The following is a 25,069-nucleotide window of genomic DNA, read 5'->3' as shown; positions in this document are numbered from 1 at the left end:
TCGCGTCACATAAGCGGCCGGGCCGCATTCTCCTTTCCAATGCGCTTTCGCTCCAGTGGCGTCTGTCGTTGCTATGCAACCATGAATCGCTTCTATTATGAGCGCGCTTGCCTAAATTACAGTAAAAGCACTCGACTTTAAGTCACGAGCGCCGATTTAAACCACCGAAACGCGTCCGATGCAGCCATTAAACGTTACCGATGCTCAAACGGCATCTTGGACAAATGTGGCCCAGCTGTGTGAGCACAAGCACTGCAGGTGTCTGTCAAGAAACAGAGGAGTGTACAAATGTATTCAGGGATTGTATTTGTTCAGTACAGTGTTGTTCAGTGCAAGATTTTAATGTTATTTAAGCTAACATAAAGTAAGGGAAAATACTTCCACTAGATGTTAAAAACAAATAATGTATGTAACAATGAGAGATTTTTATTTTTTTGGCAAAATAAAGTTGATATATAGCTCCAGTTTTTTTTGTTTATTTATGACCCCTCCACGCCACAAGTGTTGCTGGTTTTGTTCCTAAATTACTGATTTTTTATTCCATATATCTTGTTGGATGTGAGAAGTCACACCAGACTATTTCAATTAGTATTATATTAGTAATAGTATTATATAATTATATTACACTCTGTAACAATGAGAGAGACACTGCTGTTTACATTTAGTATGGTAAATAAGATATTTATAGTATAGGTAGGCTATAAAAATATTTTAGTAGGCCTAATGAAATTTGAAGTAAATGAGAAATAATGCAAAGGAAAGTACATTTTCTGAAATGTTGCGCTTTCTTGCGCTTGAAGGATAATATGGCCCTCCTATGAGGTGTCAATCACAGAAACGGCCCCCCGACAATTTGAGTTTGAGACCCCTGCAGTACATTAATTTTGACAACTATGTGAATATATTGAACTGTGTTCATGCAGAAATATGATGATATAGCAATCAGAGAGTCAAAAGCGCACATGTGCAGTTTGTTTGCACATAATAATTGACTCGCGCATGCCTTATGTATGACTCCTGTATGTCACTGTAATCGTCTTTACCTTCATTACAATCGTCATACATCAAAACCTTATTGACACTGGTCTTCTTTTTCCAAATGAGAGAGTTTGCGTTTTGAGCCACCGTTCAGTCTGTATTTCACAGCAGGATGATGAGAAACAGCCTTGGCTAATCCGAAACAATCACAGAATACATACAAGAGAGGTGGTGCCTTGATATCATTTTGTATTTTTAATTAATTTAACTTATCTTTTTTAATGTAACGTATTAATAATTAAATTAATGAATTAAAATGAATTGAAATATATTAATATATCTGGAGGATATATCAGGGGATATATATATATTAATATATCCCCTGGAGGATCACTGAGGACCCCTAGTGGGCCGCGGCCCACAGGTTGAAAAATACTGGCATAGAACATACTTGACTGAATGCCATAAATATTAATTTTCTTTTTCTAAAGTTTGCATGCCTGTAACTCAAAAAGTTTTCAAGATATCTTAATTCCTTCTAGATTCTCATTCTTAATAAACTTAGTCTAATAGTTCGGTCCCATAGATATGGGGATCTCAAAGCAGCTCCATGTTCAAATTGTTGAATTTTACCCATTTTCAGTGATCGAAAACCAAATGTGGTTCATTTTGCACACAGCTGATACTTGTTGCATTTAAAGAGGAATATCTGAAGAATAAATAGTGTTGAAACTATAAACGTATCTTGTTTCCTTATATCAAAAGAAGTGCATAAAACATAACTTTCTGAGTACCAGAAATCCACTGAAAATGGTGAAGTTGAGGCACATTAACTTGCTCTCAGAAGTGTATTTATAAGAATCTATATTTTATTCAGTATTCGGGATATTTGGAAGATGGGATTTTGTTCATTTTAACAGCTTCTGAAGCCACCATGAGTTCAAATACGCAGTATCGTAACTCCCGTTAGCGCATTGACATCCCTATATCTATGGGATTGAACCATATACAGTGTCCTCCACAAATATTGGCACCCTTAGTAAATATGAGCAAAGGCGGCTGTGAAAATAAATCTGCATTGTTTATCTTTTTGATCTTTCATTCAAAAAATTCACAAAATTCTAACCTTCCATTTAAGTAAAACAATTGAAAATGGGTGGAAAAGCTCATTATGAAATAAATGTTTTTCTGTTTTTCATGTTGGCCACAATTATTGGCACCCAATTATTGCAATGTCCTTTTCCCAAGATAACAGCTCTGAGTCTTCTTCTATAATGCCTGATGAGTTTGGAGAACACCTGACAAGAGATCAGAGACCATTCCTTCATACAGAATCTCTCCAGATCCTTCAGATTCCCAGCTCCATGTTGGTGCTTCTTCTCTTCAGTTCACTCCACTCATTTTCTTTAGGGTTCAGGTCAGGGAACTGGGACGGTCATGGCAGAAGCTTCATTTTGTGCTCAGTGACACATTTTTGTGTTGGTTTTGATGTTTGTTTTGGATCATTGTCCTGATGGACGATCCAACCACTGCCCATTATTGGATTTCTAACAGAAGTGGTCAGGATTTGATTTTTTATCTGTTGGCATTTGATAGAATCCATGATGTCATGTATCTGAACAAGATGTCCAGGACCTCCAGCAGAAAAATAGGCCCACAACATTAAAGATCCAGCAGTATATTTAACTGTGGACATGGGGTACTTTTTACCCCTGTGTGCACCAAACCCATCTGGTGGGTTTGCTGCCAAAAAGCTATTTTTTTATTTTCATCTGACCACAGAAGCCGGTCCCATTTGAAGTTCCAGTCGTGTCTGACAACTGAATATGCTGGAGTTTGTTTTTGGATGAGCAAAGAAGGATTTTTCTTGAAACCCTCCCGAACAACTTGTGGGGATGTAGGTGCTGTTTGGTAATTTTTTTAAGCTTTCTGAGACTCAAGACTCAACTAATTTCTGCAATTCTCCAGCTGTGATCCTTGAAGAGTCTTTGGCCACTCAAACTCCATGCATTAGGACGATTTAGACACACGTCCTCTTCCAGGCAGATTTGTAACATCTTTAGTTGATTGAAACTTTTTTAATTATTTCTCTGATGGTGGAAATGGGGATTTTCAATGCGTTAGCTTTTTTCTTATACCCATTTCCTATTTTGTGAAGCGCAACGATCTTTTGCTGCACATCAGGGGCCGTATTCACAAAACATTTTATCTTACCACTAAGAGTTCTCCTAAATAGCAGTAAAAGTTCTTAGCTAAGAGTTTTCTCTTAAAACCTATTCACAAAGCTGCTGAGACCAACTTTTACTAAGGAATAGACTGAAGTCTTAAGCTAAGAGTAAGGGCGGGGTTGACCTCGTTGCTATGGAGTATACACACAGTGATTGGCTGATGGGGGAGGAGTCAGCAATTTAATCATAGAAATATTGTAGAATGAGGTGTCATGTTTCCACATTAAAATAAAGGTTTTAAAATACAAATGTTGCCCTATTCAAATAAATATGTTTTAATAAAAATATTGCCATATTCAAATAATGTTTTAAAATGTAGGCTAAGTGTCACTGTCACAGTACCCTTGTTTCCCTGGACTTCAATTCCCAAGATCCTCCTGTTCTCCACACCTGCACTCACTTCCCTCGTCAGCTCCTCATCAGCACTCATCACCTGCACCTGGACTCTATTGTCAGCACTCCCCATATATTGCACTCACTCCCTTCACTCCTCGTCCGTTCTCTGTTTGTGTTAGTGTTTTGTATGGTGTTCTCTGCCTTCGTTTATATTAAAGTATTGAATGTATTGTGGAAATCCGTATCTGCCTCATCTCTACACCAGCAAACGTAACAGAAGAACAGACCTAAAACTACCGGATTTTCCACAAAAAAAAAAAAAAAAGAAAAAAGATGGAAGCTTCCTTCTTCTCCCGGGCTCCAACTTCTCCCATGCCTCTCTCATCCTGGACAGCTGGTGAGCGGCTCATTGGACTCTTACAGGTGGGTCGTTCGCTGGAGAGGTATGTGGAGGAGTTCGCTGAGCTTGCTTTTTTGTCTGACTGGCCTGAAGCACGTTTGATCGCCCTGTTTCTGGATGGTCTGGACGACAACACTGTCCGTTTAAACGAACCTGATTTTCGTCTCTCCTTAAGCGAAACTATCAATTTAATTTTGTTTTTGAATGAGTCCAAATTTTTCGTGGAACAGGTTCAGGATGTGTGTTTGTCTCCAGGCCATCCAGAAACACGGTTGGCCGGGCCAGTCAGTCAGCCTCCGTCCTCCTCCGCATACCCCTCCAGCGAAGGTTCCCCCTGTGTCCTGCCGGGCCCACAAATCTCCGCTGGGTCCGGTAAACCTAAGAGGAGGAAGAGGAAGAAGGGCGAGCGCTCTCCAGTCTCCTGCGAGCCAGTCTCTCCAGTCTCCTGCGAGCCAGTCTCTCCAGTCTCCTGCGAGCCAGTCTCTCCAGTCTCCTGCGAGCCAGTCTCTCCAGTCTCCTGCGAGCCAGTCTCTCCAGTCTCCTGCGGGCCAGTATCTCCAGAGCCCGCTCCAGTATCTCCAGAGCCCGCTCCAGTGTCTCCAGAGCCCGCTCCAGTGTCTCCAGAGCCCGCTCCAGTGTCTCCAGAGCCCGCTCCAGTATCTCCAGAGCCCGCTCCAGTATCTCCAGAGCCCGCTCCCGTCCCTACGGGGATTCTAATTGTGTTTGAGGGCATGGATTGGCCCTCTGTTCCAGTCTCCGCCGAGCCAAGTTCTCCAGTCTCCGCCGAGCCAAGTTCTCCAGTCTCCGCCGAGCCAAGTTCTCCAGTCTCCGCCGAGCCAAGTTCTCCAGTCTCCGCCGAGCCAAGTTCTCCAGCCGCCGCCTACGAGCCCTCTGCTCCAGCCGCCGCCTACGAGCCCTCTGCTCCAGCCGCCGCCTACGAGCCCTCTGCTCCAGCCGCCGCCTACGAGCCCTCTGCTCCAGCCGCCGCCTACGAGCCCTCAGCTCCAGCTGCCGCCGAGCCTGCCGCTCCAGCCGCCGCCGCCGAGCCTGCCGCTCCAGCCGCCGCCGCCGAGCCTGCCGCTCCAGCCGCCGCGCCGAGCCCTCAGCTCCAGCCGCCGCCGAGCCTGCCACTCCAGCCGCCGCCGCCGAGCCCTCAGCTCCAGCCGCCGCCGAGGCCTCAGCTCCAGCCGCCGCCGAGCCCTCAGCTCCAGCCTCTGCCGAGCCAGCCGCTCCCATTATGAACTTTGTAAAGACTGTTCTTCCCTCCCTGCCTCCCTCTCCCGCCTCCTCCCATTTATGTATACACTGAACCTTCACCTCTAAGCCCCCTCGCCCAGATCTCCACCTCGGACCTCTGGGCGATTACCGTCACCCCGGCTCCAACCTCCCTCTGCTCCACCGTTGTCCATCAGGCCACTAGTCTCACCAGTCTCCATCCTGCCTCCGCTCACACCTTGGTCCCTTCGTCTGCCTGCCTTCCCCTCTGGACTGCACTCCTCCGTCTCCACTCCGTCCCTCCGTCCCTCAGGATTCCAGTTGGCCTCCTCACTCCCCCCGGTGTTCACTTTTGTTGTCTGTCATCCTTGTTCTACTGCGGCCTTCTGGAGCCCCGGCTGCGCTTCGGTCGGCGGAGCCTTCGGTTCCGCCATCACCCGCCAGTCCTTCAGCGACGCCTGGGCTCAACGCCTCGAAGGCTTCGGCTCCTGACCCGCCATGGCTGCCCGCTGCACCTGACCCGCCATGGCTGCCCGCTGCACCTGACCCGCCATGTATGCCGCTGCATGTCTGCCCACTCACCTGCCCGCCATGGCCTTCAGCCCCTGACCCGCCATGGCTGCCTTCAGCCCCTGACCCGCCATGGCTGCCTTCAGCCCCTGACCCGCCATGGCTGCCTTCAGCCCCTGACCCGCCATGGCTGCCTTCAGCCCCTGACCCGCCATGCCATGGCTTTTGAACCTGCCCTGGAGACCTCCACTCCAGTTTGCTCCTCCCCCTGCACCAGCTTGAGGTCTCCAGGGCGCCCGCCCCCCTCCCGGTTGTTTCATCTACGGCGCGAGGACGCGCCTACCGGGAGGGGGGGTAATGTCACAGTAACCCTTGTTTCCCTGGACTTCAATTTCCCAAGATCCTCCTGTTCTCCACACCTGCACTCACTTCCCTCGTCAGCTCCTCATCAGCACTCATCACCTGCACCTGGACTCTATTGTCAGCACTCCCCATATATTGCACTCACTCCCTTCACTCCTCGTCCGTTCTCTGTTTGTGTTAGATGTTTTGTATTGGTGTTCTCTGCCTTCTGTTTATATTAAATGTATTGAATGTATTGTGGAAATCCGTATCTGCCTCATCTCTACACCAGCAAACGTAACAGTCACTTATTAAACTAATATTTACAGTTAATTGTGGACTGCCTCATGGATGTCTGCATCTCAAGAGAATGCAAAATGCAAGCTCCCAAACTTTGTTTTATAAACAAAGTTTGGGAGGAACACATTCAAACGGTAGCTCGAGAGGAGGAATATATACACAGATGAGAGCCGACTTGCCTATAGTTACTTCAACAGTTTTCTGCATCCCTCAGCCACCCCGTCCCTCACTCTCGGGTGGGGATACGGGGGAGATCTCTTGGGCTAAATTTCAAGCTCGGAGCCCTTGATCCCCTTGGACAGCACACCTATATATATATATATATATATATATGCACATAAAATATATATATATATATATATATATATATATATATATATATATATTTTATGTGCATTTTTTATTTGTAAGTGTGAATTCATGAAAACCATTGTCACAGGTAATCAGATAATATTTATTTATTTGTTAAAGATTTATTTTTGCCGTCTCATCATAGATTCAAATCTATAAATCAAAATGCATTGTATTTATGAAGAAAAAGTTGAGCACCTAAGGCTCTATCGTTATTGCCTCAATGGTGTACAGTGTGGGTTAGGGTTAGGATTGGATTAGGATTGGTTGTGATTTGGTCTTAGTGACTTAGGAGTCCTCTTGACTACTCCTAACGTTTCACAGATTTAGGAGCTAGTTTTAGCGCTAAAATGCTTTGTGAAATACTCTTAGAGCAAAAATTTAGGACTCCTAAAATTAGAACTGACACGCCCATTATTTTTAAGAGTTTCTCCTAAATTGGCAAGTTAGGAGCTACTTTTAGCCTTAAGATGTTTTGTGAATATGGCCCCTGAACTATATTATTTGTTTTTTCTCATTGTGATGAATGATTAAGGAGATTTGGCCTTTGTGTTTACGCATATTTGTACTCCTGTGGAACAGGAAGTCATGGCTGGACAATTTCATGCTCCTAGTCACCCTGGTGTGCTAAAAAATGTAAATGTGAATGGGAATATACTTCAGAGATATTTTACTCAGAAGAATTTCTAGGGATGCCAATAATTGTGGCAAACGTGTATTGGAGAAAAACATTTATTTCATAATGAGCTTTTCCCCCATTTTCAATTCTTTTCCTTCAATGAAAGGTTAGAATTTTGTGAATTTTTGAATGAAAGATCAAAAAGATAAACAATGCAGATTTTTTTTCATAGCCACCTTCGCTCATATTTACTAAGGGTGCTAATATTTGTGGAGGGCACTGTAGAGCCTTAAATATGAATATTCCAAAAGAAAAGTTTCATAAGAAAGAACAAGAATCTAAAATGAAATTAAGATATCTTTAACACTTCTTGAATTAAAAGACATGTAATCTTTGGAAAAAAAAATATTTTTGGCACTAGAGGTGTTAGAGGTGTGTTGTGTTCAATTGTTTTGATAGAAAGAAACAAGATACATTTCTAGTTTCAGTTTTATTTGTTCTTCAGACATTCTTCTTTAAACACAATAACTATCAGTTGTTTAAAAAGCTACCTACATTTGATTCTTGACCATTGAAAAAGGGTAAAAGTCAACAATTTGGACATGGAGTTACATTGGGGTCTCAATATCTATGGGACTGAACTATATAGGGCCTTGAAAATGAAGATTCCAAAAGAAAAGTTTATTAAGAATGAGAATCTAGGAGTATATTAAGATATCTTGAATACTTTTAGAGTTACAGGTATGCAAACTTTGGAAAACGTCTTGGGTTACAACTGTAACCCTGGTTCCCTGAGAATAGGGAACGAGACACTGTGTCCTAGAATGCATATGGGGGAACGCTCTCGTGTGACAGGTGTCTGAAGCGATAGTTGAATCACGCTAATCCTATTGGCTGGCAACAGCCTATGACGTCATACTAGTGTAACTAGACGGTATATAAGGGGCGCCTAGAGAACATGTCGTCCGCTATTTGTCTGAAGTGACTGTAGCAGGCAGCCCAGAGACATGGCAAACAAGACGCTGTGTCTCATTCCCTGTTCTAACCCGATTCGTAACCATTCCCTTTATAAAGGGAACTTGCACTGCATCCTAGAACACATATGGGGAATGAAATACCCATGCCGCCATGCTGAGGGGAGTGCATGCCAACAATGGCTGAGAAGAGAGTAGCAACACTCAACCCTCTTTGGTCACACGCTAGACTGTCAGTGACATTACTCCCTACAGCCACTGCCCAAGCCAAACAGCCTCAAAGAGGCCTCCACAAAGGTGAAGGCCTGCCAAGGCCGCTTAAAGGCTTGGAACCAACAACTTCAATAGAAGGGTTCCTTTAAGGGAGTATGGACAGAGGACTGAGAGGGACACTGGCCAGTCACTTTACCAGGGAGGCTAAACTAGCCCAACCAACAGCTAATCAGACCTCTCTGTCAGAACAGAATCTCAGAATCCTCAGAGAGCAAAGCCCCGTGAGAGGGACTGCACATGGCAGGACCAAACTCACCGAACCAGAGACGGGCATCCCTGGGAGTAGAACTCAGCATATTGCTTTAGACCCTGAAAGAGGGAAGTAACCTACTCGACCTAGGATCTACAGAGTGAAATTGAGCACTCTGGAGGCTGGGTACTCTACCTAAGCAGGGGAGGAACAGAGACCAGAATATAGTAAGAGATAGAGAAACTCCGAACCTACAGTGGGTACAGAAAGTATTCAGACCCCCTTAAATTTTTCACTCTTTGTTATATTGCAGCCATTTGCTAAAATCATTTAAGTTCATTTTTTTCCTCATTAATGTACACACAGCACCCAATATTGACAGAAAAACACAGATTTGTTGACATTTTTGCAGATTTATTAAAAAAGAAAAACTGAAATATCACATGGTCCTAAGTATTCAGACCCTTTGCTGTGACACTCATATATTTAACTCAGGTGCTGTCCATTTCTTCTGATCATCCTTGAGATGGTTCTACACCTTCATTTGAGTCCAGCTGTGTTTGATTATACTGATTCAGACTTGATTAGGAAAGCCACACACCTGTCTATATAAGACCTTACAGCTCACAGTGCATGTCAGAGCAAATGAGAATCATGAGGTCAAAGGAACTGCCTGAAGAGCTCAGAGACAGAATTGTGGCAAGGCACAGATCTGGCCAAGGTTACAAAAAAAATCTGCTGCACTTAAGGTTCCTAAGAGCACAGTGGCCTCCATAATCCTTAAATGGAAGATGTTTGGGATGACCAGAACCCTTCCTAGAGCTGGCCGTCTGGCCAAACTGAGCTATCGGGGGAGAAGAGCCTTGGTGAGAGAGGTAAAGAAGAACCCAAAGATCACTGTGGCTGAGCTCCAGAGATGCAGTCGGGAGATGGGAGAAAGTTGTAGAAAGTCAACCATCACTGCAGCCCTCCACCAGTCGGGGCTTTATGGCAGAGTGGCCCGACGGAAGCCTCTCCTCAGTGCAAGACACATGAAAGCCCGCATGGAGTTTGCCAAGATGGTGAGAAATAAGATTCTCTGGTCTGATGAGACAAAGATAGAACTTTTTGGCCTTAATTCTAAGCAGTATGTGTGGAGAAAACCAGGCACTGCTCATCACCTGTCCAATACAGTCCCAACAGTGAAGCATGGTGGTGGCAGCATCATGCTGTGGGGGTGTTTTTCAGCTGCAGGGACAGGATGACTGGTTGCAATCGAGGGAAAGATGAATGCGGCCAAGTACAGGAATATCCCAGACGAAAACCTTCTCCAGAGTGCTCAGGACCTTAGACTGGGCCGAAGGTTTACCTTCCAACAAGACAATGACCCTAAGCACACAGCTAAAATAATGAAGGAGTGGCTTCACAACAACTCCGTGACTGTTCTTGAATGGCCCAGCCAGAGCCCTGACTTAAACCCAATTGAGCATCTCTGGAGAGACCTAAAAATGGCTGTCCACCAACGTTTACCATCCAACCTGACAGAACTGGAGAGGATCTGCAAGGAGGAATGGCAGAGGATCCCCAAATCCAGGTGTGAAAAACTTGTTGCATCTTTCCCAAAAAGACTCATGGTTGTATTAGATCAAAAGGGTGCTTCTACTAAATACTGAGCAAAGGGTCCGAATACTTAGGACCATGTGATATTTCAATTTTTCTTTTTTAATAAATCTGCAAAAATGTCAACAAATCTGTGTTTTTCTGTCAATATTGGGTGCTGTGTGTACATTAATGAGGAAAAAAATGAACTTAAATGATTTTAGCAAATGGCTGCAATATAACAAAGAGTGAAAAATTTAAGGGGGTCTGAATACTTTCTGTACCCACTGTATATACTGAACTCAAACAGTAAGGGAGTATTGACAGCCTAATACCGATCCTTCAGGGAGGTCTCACAAGAACCCTTCTACCTTCTGACCGGTCCACGGGAGCAAGTCCAACGACCCTAAAAATGAGGGGAGAACTAAGCTTGACCAGGACAAGCAAAACCTAGCTTGAACAAAAAGAGTTGTGAAACAAGTCAAGTCAGCTTTATTTATATAGCCCTTTTTACAATGCAGATTGTGTCAAAGCAGCTTTACAGTGATAACTGGTATATAATTTTGGCTGCACAGCAGCTCTTAAAGAAAATGCTGTCAATGCAGGCAGATCAAAGCACTGTTGAATATCAAATGTCAAGTCAAATGTCAAGTGTCCCCAACTAAGCAAGCCAAAGGCGACAGCGGCAAGGAACCCAAACTCCAACAGGTGACATCAGGTGGCAAACAAGTGGCAAATAGGTGTAGAAAAAAACCTTGGGAGAAACCAGGCTTAGTCGGGGGGCCAGTTCTCCTCTGGCGAACAGTGCTTTGTTACGATTCAGGTTGCTATCATAAGTCCGATAGGATCGCAACATTCAAAGTATTTATTCCAGTTCAATCCAGTTGAGGATCGTATTCATCACGCCGGTATGGACAGTTGTTGAGGAGCTGTGCCACTGGTTGTCGTGTTGATGAGGCCTTCACAGTGGATAATCTATTCTAGTTGACTCAAACTCTGCTGAAACAGGACCAAAATGGTGAAGATTCCCAGAAGAGGAAGAGACCAGCTAAGCTCACCTGAGACCAAAAAGAGTAGAGGCCAAATGTAAAAGTGGCCTGCCATACTCAAGCAGTCTGAAAAAGGCTGCGCTCCATATCAAGCACTAAACCGGACCCTCAGAAGGAGTTCCAGGAAAGGAAAGAACTCATCTTCGGGCCCAGGCTTCAGGCCTGATGTCAGAGCGTGTGCAGGGCAAGGAAGGGTACAGGGGGACAGAAGAAGAAGAGGAGAGGGAGATGGAAAACCCTCAAAAAGAGAAGAAATATTCAGTGGTGCTTAGCGCGCCGGCTTTGAATTAACTCTCTTAAATCCTTCTTCTTTCTAGCATCACGCCTTCTCTGGGACCTACTCCTCTGAGGATGAGGGGCTCGAGAGGGGACGCTAGACCTCTGGCCTGTCTATGATCCTCAGACCATGACGGGCCAGGTTCCCCTGGCTGCAGATTCGGACCGGCGTGGTATACAAGATCTAAAAGTGTCAGATATCTCGGACACGGATCAGTACAACGCTTGAAACACTTCTCAGACATTGTTAGTTGGCTTACCTTGAAACAACAATCGCAACAGACAAAACAGTCACTGAAGACAAAAGGAAGATGACATGTTCTCTTGGTGGCCCTTATATACTATCTGGTCACAATAGTATGATGCCATAGGTTGTCGCCAGCCAATAGGATTGGCATGATTCAACTGTCCCACGAGGGCGTTCCCCATATGCATTCTAGGATGCAGTGTCTTGTTCCCATTCGAAAGGGAATGAATATTTACGGCACTCAAACAGGAATATTCTGTGCAATTGAGATGATAGAAGAAAATGAGATACATTTCTAGTTTTAAAATTATTTGTTCTTCAGAAATTCCTCTTTAAAAGAAAAAAGCTGTATGAAAAGTAACCCAAATTTGGTTTTTGACCACTGAAAATGTGACCAATTTACCAGTTTACTCGGGGAACCACATAAAGCCCTGCTTCCTGCTTCGCTACTGTTCGGACGCTCTTGCTTACAGCTCCGCGCTTTGCTCTATTGCTTTTATATTTTATCTCCTAATTTTAACTACAGCAAATCAGCACAGTGCTCAAACGACAAATCTTGGCACAAACAATCTTTTTAACTGGAAGAATTGCTACAGAAAAGGGGAATTTTTATCCAACCAGCCTCCCACTGACGGCAGCCATCAGCTTACATTCCGGAGAAGGGAAAACACAGCTGCCTACATCCAAAAGGATTAGAAATAATATGCCTCCTCTGGTTGAAGAATCTACCTGCTGCACAAACTGCCACAGACTTCTACAAAGGATTGCAGTCGTTAAAACAAAGTTACTTGCGGGACTACCAAACGAGACGGAACACACAACAGAGCTTCGTCATGGACATCCTCAGCACACAGTCGGTGAGTCCCATGAATCTAATGCTCCTAAACAGACCGTACTGAGTGCCGAAATTGATCAACATATTAATCGATGGCACACACAGGGAGCGAGACCCAAAGGCACTCGAGACATCAGATTGTCACGAGTATCACATATTAATGCAGTAGCATCCTCTACCCCAAACGCTAGCTCCCTACCACCGCCAATACATCTGGAGAACAGATTTGAAGTGTTAATGAATGTGGGTGAGGAATCTCCAGACATGATGAATGTGGGTGAGGAATCCCCAAACATGATCGGACACAGATCAAATCAGCCAGCAGCTAACACCGATGCTAACTGCCGCTCAAGGTTGAACAGTCAGCGGCACTCAGCTCAGAGAGCAGCCGAGCCCAGGACTCTGATAGTGGGTGACTCTATTATCAGAAACATTAGCAGCAGGGATACAACTACATGCTGCCTTCCACAAGCAACAGTTTCTGATGTAAACAGGGAACTTAAGAGCATTCTGATGAAATATAAGACTGCAAATCGACTAATCATCCATGTGGGGAAGAATGATATTCGGAAGGAGCAGTCAGAACTCCTTAAGAGGGATTTCAATGAACTTTTTGAAATGCTTAAAAGACTAAAAGTTCAGTCGTTCATCAGTGGACCACTCCCAGCAAGAGGAACAAATAGATTTACACGGTTGCTTGGGCTTAACACATGGCTGCAAAATACCTGCAACTTAAAAGGACTGAATTTCATCGACAACTTCAATCTGTTCTGGAGTCAGAGACAACTGTTCACTCATGATGGCCTGCACCCAAACAAACTGGGCTCAAGAGTGCTAAAGGACAATATCTACTTCTCCCTCCATCATCCTTCAGCAGTGTGTGCAAATCCACTCAACCTGAATGGCACAAACACACCTGGACAGAGTACAACTGACCACAGGACTTCATTTCAGCATCTGAATGGACATGCAGTTGACACATCCCACAAGGTCAATGATAACACCACGCAGCCACAACAACCACTGCTCACGGACACAATCCTGACTGAGCCCTGCCCACAGAGCTCACCGAGAGACAGTGACGTGTTAGAACTGCTCCAAGATTCAGCACCCAAGGACGACTTTCAGGAAAACAGCCAGGACAACATATTACAGCCTCCGGTAACACCAGAGCAACAGCCCCTCTCACCGGACACGTTATCCCTCTCTCCAGCATCCCCTCTTCTGTGCTTCTCAGAGAAAATGGAGGAACTGGTGTATGCTGGAACCAAACTCTCCTACTCTTTTGCTGCGAGCCCCCAGATATCAACAAAAAAACGTCAAGCCCCGAAACCACCAAAGCCTGTGGGCCCAGCTCGTCCTCCCCCTCCTCCTGCAAGAGCTCTTCGGCCCCTGCCACAACGCCAGGGCCCTCAACCTCCTCCATCTGTTCTAGGTGAACCAAAAACAACCGATAACAGCTCTCAGTGATGTGTGTCGGGTCCCCGCTATGATAACAGTGACTTTTCAAATGTTTACAGAACATGCGGGAACCCAGTGTGCCTGTTGCTTTCTCTATTTCTGTTTTATTACGTGATAGAAAGCCTAAGGCCTTCTCAAACCGTTTGGCAAACCCATTTAATCTGCTGCCTATTACACGTCAAACTAAGATTACTATAGAGACAGAAAGTAAGACTGTTAAGTTAGCACTTTTAAACATCCGCTCACTTAAAAATAAATCACTTCTAGTCAATGACTTAATAACCACAAACAACCTAGATTTTATGCTTCTAAATGAAACATGGCTTGAAGACAGTTGCAGTTCAACAATCCTGAATGAAACAGCCCCTCCTGACTTTACTTTTATGAGTGTCTGCAGAGCTGTTAGGAGAGGTGGAGGTGTTGCTGCTCTATTTAAAGATGTCTATCAATGCAAGCAAGTGTCATTTGGTGATTACTTGTCTTTCGAATACTTGGGTATTGTGTTAAAAGGTGCTCCTCGCATTCTACTTATAGTTATTTACAGGCCTCCAAAATACTCTCCAGCCTTTGTGGAGGACTTTACAGAACTGTTATCAGCAATTTCCTCTGAGTTTGACTGTTTTGCTATTACTGGGGACTTTAACATCCACATAGAAAATACAGAATCCAATATGGCAAAAGAAATCATAACTGTTTTGAATACTTTTGATCTGACTCAGCATGTACATGGACCTACACACAATCGTGGACACACTCTAGATTTAATTATTAGTAAGGGTCTAAACATTTCATCCATTGTCATTAAGGATGTAGTGCTATCTGATCATTTCTGTATTTTCTTTGATATATTGATCTCTCCATCAGTTGAAGCTAGATCTGTCTCAGTCAAAAAGCGATGCTTAAATGAGAATACTAGTGCACTGTTTATGAAGGCTATATCTTTAACACCAAGCATATCTGCAGACTCTGTTGATTTTCTCCTTGATTCTTTTAACTCAAAAGTACAGAATGTTATTGATAACATTGCTCCTGTGAAAGTCAGGAAGAAAAGTGGCAAACAAAAAGCACCATGGAGAAACTCAACAGCAGTGCAAAATATGAAAAGACAATGCAGAAAAGCTGAGCGCATGTGGCGAAAGACAAAACTCGAAATCCATTATAACATCTATAAAGATATTCTTCATGCTTTCAATGTGGAACTAGGCAAAGCTAGACAGACCTTCTTCTCAAATATTATAAACAGAAACTTAAACAACACACGCACTCTTCTTGCTACTATAGAGAGACTAACAAACCCCCCAAGTCAGATTCCCAGTGAAATGCTCTCAGACAGCAAATGCTGTGAGTTTGCTTCCTTCTTCTCTGAGAAAATTAATAATATCAGAAAGGCGATCAGCACATCCTTGAGCTGCACTGGGGTAAAACAGATCAGATCACAACATCAGAAAGCAGCTATTATGTCTGTTTTCGAAGCAATTGATGATTAAATTTTGGAAGAAACAGTACAGCACCTTAAAACATCAACCTGCGCCCTTGACACACTTCCCACATCTTTTTTCAAAAGCGTGTTTAACTGTTTAGAAGCAGATCTCCTAGAAGTGGTAAATGCCTCACTTCTCTCTGGGACTTTTCCAAAATCCCTGAAAACTGCAGTTGTTAAGCCCCTCCTGAAAAAGAGCAATCTGGATAACACCATATTGAGCAACTACAGACCAATCTCAAATCTTCCTTTCATAGGCAAGATCATTGAAAAAGTTGTTTTCAATCAGCTGAACAAGTTCTTAAGCTTGAATGGATATTTTTGACAACTTTCAATCTGGTTTCCGACCGCATCACAGCACAGAGACAGCACTCATAAAAATAATAAATGATATTCGCCTAAACACAGATTCAGGTAAATTATCAGTGCTGGTTCTTCTCGACCTCAGTGCTGCATTTGACACTATCGATCACAACATACTTCTTGACAGGCTGGAAAACTGGGTTGGGCTTTCTGGGATGGTCCTTAAATGGTTCAGGTCATACTTAGAAGGGAGAGGTTATTATGTGAGTATCGGTGACCATAAGTCTGAGTGGACATCCATGACATGCAGAGTCCCTCAAGGTTCAATACTCACACCCCTCCTGTTCAACCTATATATGCTGCCCCTGAGCCAAATAATGAGAAAGAACCAAATTGCATATCACAGCTATGCAGATGACACCCAGATTTTAGCCCTCTCACCTAACGACTACAGCCCCATTGACTCCCTGTGCCAATGCATTGATGAAATTAAAAATTGGATGTGCCTAAACTTCCTTCAGTTAAACAAAGACAAAACTGAAATCATTGCGTTTGGAAACAAAGATGAAGTTCTCAAAGTGAACATGTACCTTCACTCTAGGGGTCAAACAATTAAAAATCAAGTCAGGAATCTTGGTGTGATTTTGGAGTCAGACCTGAGTTTCAGTAGCCATGTAAAGACAGTAACTAAATCAGCATATTATCATCTCAAAAATATTGCAAGAATTAGATGCTTTGTCTCCAGTCAAGAAACTTGTTCATGCTTTCATCACCAGCAGGGTGGATTATTGTAATGGGCTCCTCACTGGCCTTCCCAAAAAGACCATAAGACAGCTGCAGCTCGTACAGAACGCTGCTGCCATGATTCTGAGCAGAACCCGAAAACATGAACACATCACACCAGTCCTCAGGTCCTTGCACTGGCTTCCAGTTGCATTTAGAATTGATTTTAAAGTACTGTTACTCGTTTATAAATCACTCAATGGCCTAGGACCTCAATACATTGCAGATATGCTCATAGAATATAAACCTAACAGATCACTCAGATCATCAGGATCAAGTCACTTAGAAATACCAAGGGTTCACTCAAAGCAAGGAGAGTCTGCTTTTAGCTGTTACGCCAGCCGCAGCTGGAACCAGCTTCCAGAAGAGATCAGGTGTGCTCCAACAGTAGCCACATTCAAATCCAGACTCAAAAGATCTGGATTTTTAACATCTTTTTACCTATGCATTTGCTGATTGAGCACTGTGCTATGTCCGAACTGTTTGCATTTTATTTTATACGTATTATCTTTTTATTCTTTTCCTGTTTTTATTTCATTTTTAATGTATTTTATATCTTTTATGTATCATCTTGCTATTCTGACTTTTAATGCATTTTAAATATTGCTGTCTGGTTGAGAAAGCTGGGAGAATTAGGAAGAAAGCATTGGTGATTAGGTTAAAATTTGGTTAATTTGGATAAAGGGACAAACCATGGGGAAATTTGAGCTGAAGTGCATGGTTAAGATATCTCTGGATTACAGTCAGGATACTTTCCAAAGGGGAAATTTCCAAAGGGGAAATTTGAACTGCGTTCCATAGATAAGATATCTCCGGAAGGGGGATTAGGGCTGTGTGGTGCAGTTTGAGGTGTCTTGGCAAAAGGGGAGATTGAAACTTTGTTTATCAGTTTGAAGTGCCTTAACAGGTAGCAGTCCTGTCGTGTGAGGAAGATCCATTCAGATCTGCTCTGATGGATAGATCCGTTTAGATCCACTCTGATGGATGACAACAACAACAACAACAACAACAACAAAAAAATCTCCCTAAGACTTCCTAGCTCATTCATCCAGATAGCAAAATTCTCTGTTTTTACTGTTATTTCTATTCCTTTTGTTCTATTTTTATTATTCTTCTTTATGTAAAGCACTTTGAATTACCATTGTGTATGAAATGTGCTATACAAATAAAATAGCCTTGCCTTACCTAAAGATCTCCACATCTCTGGGACTGAACCATTGAGGGCCTTTAAAATAATGATACCAAAAGGAAAATTAGTTAAGAACCAGAATAGATTCTAAAGGGATATTAAGATATCTTTAATACTTCTTGAATTACAGTCATGCAAACTTGGGNAATTATTAAGAATTATTTAAGGGAAGGTGGCAGAGCAGCTATTTGGGAAATTCTGTAGCCAGAAGACCTCCATTCAGTGCTGATTGTCTGAATTCAGTAAATCTTGATGTAAAAACATTTGAAATTGGAGTCAGATTAAACGAGCAGCTAAAGTAAAATTGAGACCAAATTCTAAAATTAAGTGAACTTCACAGGAGCGCTGAAAAGACGTACACACATTATACCTTCACCAGACCACTGGATTCTGTCGTTGGAACGACAGCTGGTCCTTTACGATCGGAAGATTAATGTTAAAGTTTCAGGGACATATACAACTGATTTATGCAAATGCATCAAAATGATCGTAATGTTTTGTAGCAGTTGTCTATCACAAGAAGTCTCAATTTTATGACCTTTAACTTCATATTTCTCTCTTTATTTTGATTTACTGAAAATGAAATTACTTTTTTCTCTTTCATTTCAGAGCTGATGGAAGTGAAGGAGGAGAGTGAAGAACTGAGTGAAGTGGAGCAGAAACATCATGACAAACCTGGAGAAAAACCTTTGAGTCGCTTAAAGACTAAAAATAAATTTTTAAAGAAAAGAAGAGCAAATAAATCTACAACCTGCACTCAGTGTGGAAAGAGTTTCTCAACCAAACAAAGTCTTGATGTTCACATGAGAGTTCATACAGGAGAGAAGCCATTCACATGTGATCAGTGTGGGAAGAGTTTCAGTCAATCAGCAAACCTTAAAGCACACATGAGGATCCACACAGGAGAAAGACCGTTCACATGTGATCAATGTGACAAAACATTTATTAGGTCATCAGACCTAAAGTCACACCAGACAGTTCATACAAAGGAGAAGCCACATTCATGTTCTGTGTGTGGAAAGAGTTTTTTACTGCTGTGTAGTTTACAAAAACATGAGAAAATTCATACTGGTGTGAGAGAGTATGTGTGCTTTGAGTGTGAGAGAACTTTTACTACAGTAAAAACTTTAAAACAGCACCAGAGAATTCACACTGGAGAAAAACCTTACAAGTGTTCACAGTGTGACAAGAGATTTAGTCAGTTATCAAATCTAAAAACACATGAGATGATCCACACTGGAGAAAAACCTTACAAGTGTTCACATTGTGACAACAGATTCAGTCAGTTAGCACATATGAAAACACATGAGATGATCCACACTGGAGAAAAACCTTACAAGTGTTCACAGTGTGACAAGAGATTCAATAAGTCATCAGCTCTGAAAACACATGAGAAGATCCACACTGGAGAAAAACCTTACAAGTGTTCACACTGTGACAAGAGATTCACTCAGTCAGTAAATCTGAAAACACACGAGAGGATCCACACAGGAGAAAAACCTCACATGTGTTCACAGTGTGGCATGAGATTCAATATGTCATCATCTCTGAAAACACATGAGATGATCCACACTGGAGAAAAACCTTACAAGTGTTCACAGTGTGACAAGAGATTCAATATGTCATCATCTCTGAAAACACATGAGATGATCCACACTGAAGAAAAACCTTACAAGTGTTCACACTGTGACAAGAGATTCACTCAGTCAGTAAATCTGAAAACACATGAGAAGATCCACACTGGAGAAAAACCTTTCAAGTGTTCACACTGTGACAAGAGATTCACTCAGTCAGTAAATCTGAAAACACACAAGAGGATCCACACTGGAGAAAAACCTTACAAGTGTTCACAGTGTGGCATGAGATTCAGTGATTCATCATATCTGAAAACACATGAGAGGATCCACACTGGAGAAAAACATTACAAGTGTTCACACTGTGACAAGAGATTCAATCAGTCATCAACTCTGAAACGGCATGAGAAGATCCACACTGGAGAAAAACCTTACAAGTGTTCACACTGTGACAAGAGATTCAGTCGGTCATCAAATCTGAAAACACATGAGAGGATCCACACTGGAGAAAAACCTTACAAGTGTTTACACTGTGACAAGAGGTTCAATAAGTCATCATCTCTGAAAACACACAAGAGGATCCACAGCAGAGAGAAGCCGCACACGTGTGATCAGTGTGGAAAGAGTTTCACTATTAAAAGTCACCTGAAGATACACATGAAGATCCATGCAGTGGAGAAACCACATCACCACAGTGTGAAATCATGATAAGTAGTTCATTTTTATGTGCTGAACAAAAAAATCTCTTTTGTGTAAGTTAGCCACAGCCAAATCTCTCCTCTCCAGCTATAGTTGGCACCATGGGCGACAAGTTTTATTTATTTATATTTTTTTGCAGTTACTAAACATATTTTTGTACCTGCATCAGCAAATTATTCACAAAAATTTTAAGCAAACAAGTTTAACCCTTTAACGACCCAGTGGTCCGTTAGTGGGACTGATAAGAGTGTTATAAGGTTAAACAAGTTGTTTTTTTAAATGAGGAGTATACCATCTAACTAATCTTTTATTATGCTCGCAGTGCGTCGGTTAAATGAATTGCGATATTTAATAATAAAAGTAGCATAATAATAACAATAATCCACTATACGCCACTGTGAAGGGATAAACGGTGTTCAGGCAGCAAATGTCCCATTAATTACATGATGTCTGGTAATAGTATAGAAAAGTTTTTATTGCGCATGTGTCAAACTCGGTGATCCACGTGCATCTGTGGTTTAGTATACTTTGAAAGATGCACGGACACGACTGCACGTGAGACACGTCCAGGCGCGTAAAGTGAAATAGACCCGGGGCTTGATGGCGCGCTGTCTTTCCGCGCTCACAGGCAAAGAATTATCTTTGAAAGGCTTGCACACTCAACTGTGCGCGAGATGGAGCAGAACATGGGAAATGACATATACCCCGGCCTTAACCACTCCAAATTGTAGTGGACTGGAGCTGACATCTGACTTTGGGAAAAATACCCCCAATGTCCCCCATGTTATTATGTCTTGACATGGAGTTTAACTGTTGCTGGTTGATGTGAGATGCATTCTGGGATACCTGGCTGTCTCAAGTCCCCTCTCGACGCATCCTCTATAAAAGTCGGATCAAGAACACATCCGGGGATTTGAACTGTACTTGGCTAGATGTGAACTTTGAATTGGATCAGTACTCGGGCAGCAGCTGATGACGTTTCAAAAACAGACAAGAACGCATATTAAAAAATGGATAACTAATGAATGAATGAGGCATTTATATAGCACTTTACTATGTACTACTGTACACCGTAAGTGCTTCACAATCACATCAGGGGTCGCTCCTCATCCACTGGATAATTCAACAGCAGACACAGAGCAACAGCACCAAGATCAAATCTGTGGTTTATTGATAAAGAAAGCGCCTATTTGAAAATTTGATCTGACGTTGTCGGAGTTGTGAGATCCAGACGATCACTGGGCTTTCAGCGCTCATGTACACCGCCGAGAGCAGCCTTACCTCGGCTAGTCCTTCTGATGATTGCCGCTGACTCTGATGACTCTGTAGTGGTTAAACATGAGATATAATTCATCTTTTGTAACAGGCAATCTTTGGTCTCATTAATCTATAATTTGTTCCCTGGAAAATCGTTTTGGCTGAGGGTAAAGTAAAGTTTCATAACTTTATATATTTAGGCTATTTAACTTTACTGTTGTAGTCTATTAGAGCGTTGACTTTGAACGTTTGACTGAACCGTTTGCTTTAATGTTTATTGTAGCTTCTTATACATGTAAATGTACCTTTTGCTTATATTTTTATAATGGCTGTTATTGATCATTAAAACTGACATTTAACAAAATGAGACAGAGTTGTGTTTTATGATTGCAAACTATATGCACATATTGACTGAACCACATATGTTTAATATTTTAAAAATGTAAATGAAAAAAGGAAGTTTTATAGTTCTGGTTTATACCATTCTGGTGTTTAGTTTGTTTGGTTGTAAATATACATGTAGTGAAGATAATCATTGACTGCGTTGCCTGAACCACATGCATGAGTATTAATATTTTAATTATATTGTTGCCTAAAATATACATACAGAGATAACTGGCATGGCCAGAATAGCAAATGTCAAGTGTCCCCAACTAAGCAAGCCAAAGGTGACAGCAGCAAGGAATCCAAACTCCAACAGGTGATAAAATTGAGAAAAAACCTTAGGAGAAACCAGGCTTAGTCGGGAGGCCAGTTCTCCTCTGGCAAAAAGTGCTTTGTTACGATTCAGGTAACTATCATAAGTCCGATAGGATCGCAACATTTAAAGTATTTAATCCAGTTCCATCCAGTTGAGGATCGTATTCATCACACCGTTATGGACGGTTTGTTGAGGAACTGTGCCACTGGCTGTTGTGTCTATGAGGCCTTCACAAAGGATGATCTAGTTGACTCAATCTCTGCTGATAGTTCAGGGCTGCGTTGTGGTTGTGTCCAGGTGCAGGTCCTCGATCTCACCTGAAAACGGCCTGGATCTGGTTGACTACGGTAAACCTCTGGATAAAGAGAGAGACTAATATTAACATAGATGCCATTCTTCTTCTGATGTAAGGAGTACATCTGGTGTTAGAGGAAGTGTTCCCGGTTCCGGCTGACCTAATATATGCAGCCTAATAATCCTTTAATGGATTGGAAATATAAATTGATAATGTGTTATTGTCACAGAGACGAACTCCATGGTTCCCTCCTCTGACCATCGGAGGGAGCCATCACCCGAATACTAACACTCACACTTGCACTACATTTCCCACAAGCCCATACCTTGGACTGATTGCACTACCAGCTGTAACCCATAACCTGGACTATAAAAGACTGTCTTACACCTTTGTACATCGCAAAGTCTTGTTTTGCCTAGGTGAACATTTCTGAGCGTTATTTTCCTGTTTGATTGCCTGTTGCTGACTACCTCTGACCCCGTTTCCTGATCCTTGCTGCCAGCCCTTTGATCCCTGCCTGGTTACTGTTCTGTGAGTGATATCTGCCTGTCCTGACCTTCTGCCTGTTATTTGACCACGATTCTGTCTGCCTCTGTCACCCCTGTTTGCCCCTGTTTGACCAAGCCTGTACGACCACTCTGTTTATAATAAAAGCATGCAAATGGATCCCAGCCTAAGTGATGATTCATTACAGAAGACTTCGCCAAACCCAGATCCAGCTGCTTTCTCTCACCTGTGTGACAACATGTCTGCCCAGGCCAGTCAGCTGGCTGCTCTCTAGCACCAGCTCAACTGTCTCACTAATCTCACGGAGGAACTGGTGAAAGCGCTCCAGGGCTTGCAGCTCACCGCTCCCGCAGTGTCTCCACCGCCCGCCGCCATTGCACACGTGGCAGGGAGGCTGCCGACGACTAATCCCCGCCTCTCTCTGCCTGAAAAGTTCGACGGCGATCCAGCAAGATGTAAGGGATTCATCCATCAGTGTTCCCTCTTCATCAATCAACAACCTGCCTTGTTTAGTACTGACGCCGGTAAGATCGCTCTAATTTGTTTATTGTTTATGGGGAGAGCGCTTGACTGGATTACAGCAGTGTGGGGAGACGATGGATCTGCTTTTCCCTCGTATGAGTTTTTTTTTTTACAGAGGTTCAGAGAGGTGTTCGATCATCCCGGTGACGGCAAGGGGGCCTCATATAACTTACTCAGGGACGTAAGACGGCGGCCGAATATGCTCTGGCTTTTCGTACACTTGCAGCACAGACCAACTGGGTGAATGACACACTCAAAGTATGTTTCAGAAGGGGACTGTCTCATGAGTTACAGACTGAATTAGCCTGCCGAGATGAGGGGAAGAGTCTGGACAAATTTATCAAACTCACTATCCATATCGATAACCTTATCCGTGCCCGTAAAGCTGTTCCCAAACGCAGCCCCCGCGCTCCTCCAGCGTCTGATCTAGAGACCACTGAACCAATGCAAATCAACACTTACCATTGATGGAGTATTTTATCAATCCAATAGAAAACAATTGTAGAATTTGTTTGCTTACTATAAAAGCTAGAAGTGTTGTGAGGCCCTCTTGGCCTTTGTAACTGTAAGGGTCAAACAAGTTTACTTGAGCATATTTTGTTGGTAATTTTCCACCAGACAACAGGTGGCTGTGAAATGAACAAGACCATTATTAAGGGTGTCACGTGAAGGCTTCTTGCCTCTGGGGATTGTTGACTGTTTTGATATAATGTTTCATTTGGCCAATGGGAAAAGGGTTGACCATCAAATTGGCAGAAGGCCCATGAGAAATGAAGTCAAAAGATGTACAGTAGCTGGAAGCTGGTCACCCTTACTAAGAAAATTCTCTTACACAAGAAACACCTGCAATTACTATGGCAGAAAGGTCGGGGAGTACATGGGAAGGAGGTGTGGGAGAAGAGCCCCCGTAGATGATATCATGGAAAATAACTGTTAGGGTGAATATTACCAGCCAATGATATTACTTTGGTGTATTTTAAGAGATAAGAAAAAGCCAATGATATTAATTTGGTGTGTTTTTAAGAGATTAGAAAAATGTATAAAACTGAGCCCCAGCTAAGGGAGCCTCAGATGCGGAGCTGGCATCTCACTTTGTTGCTTGACAATAAAGTTAAATACCTCTGAGACCTGGAACTTCGATTCTGTGAGTTTTTCTGAGACCTGGAACTTCGACTCTGTGAGTTTTTCTTCGAGACCAGATCTGAAGGGACAAAGAGACATCGAATCTGCCACGACATAATTGGAGAGCCTTGAGCCAGGAGCCAGGAAGAGGTCGGGGTGGAACTGCGTTAGGCGTGCTGGCATGAGGCTTCACAAAACAAAGGCGCTATACAAATAAGGTAAGCAATTTTGCTTATATTTGTTTTGTGTGGCCCCTGTGTGGCTAATGCCTGCGTGGTGACTGCCTAAGACTTCACCAAAACGAACCAAATTTAAATTGAAATGACTAAAATTTAAAAAGAAATGAATAAAAATTTAAATTAAAATGACTTAAAAATAAAATAATTAATTGAATTGATTAAAATAAAAAGAGAAGTAACTTCCAGGTCCCAGGGGTAGCGCATGCGTGTATATAAGTGTTGTTTGTCTAAATGTTT

At 42.7% G+C, this 25,069-nt stretch overlaps 1 protein-coding gene across 1 annotated transcript; it reads left to right on the top strand.

Annotated features, from left to right (window-relative positions):
- The first annotated feature begins 18,741 nt into the window (after positions 1-18,741).
- Positions 18,742-21,811, top strand: LOC125261358 (zinc finger protein 85-like). Its single transcript, XM_048179932.1, has 2 exons — positions 18,742-19,579; positions 19,712-21,811. Exons 1-2 carry the CDS (start codon positions 18,805-18,807, stop codon positions 20,197-20,199), a joined length of 1,263 nt encoding a protein of 420 aa, XP_048035889.1. The 5' UTR covers positions 18,742-18,804; the 3' UTR covers positions 20,200-21,811.
- The last annotated feature ends 3,258 nt before the right edge of the window (positions 21,812-25,069 follow it).

The sequence above is a fragment of the Megalobrama amblycephala genome, unplaced genomic scaffold (genome assembly GCF_018812025.1).
Source record: "Megalobrama amblycephala isolate DHTTF-2021 unplaced genomic scaffold, ASM1881202v1 scaffold401, whole genome shotgun sequence".
Lineage (NCBI taxonomy): Eukaryota > Metazoa > Chordata > Actinopteri > Cypriniformes > Xenocyprididae > Megalobrama > Megalobrama amblycephala.
The sequence above is the reverse complement of the archived record's forward strand: the minus strand, read 5'-3'. Positions and strand labels throughout refer to the sequence as shown.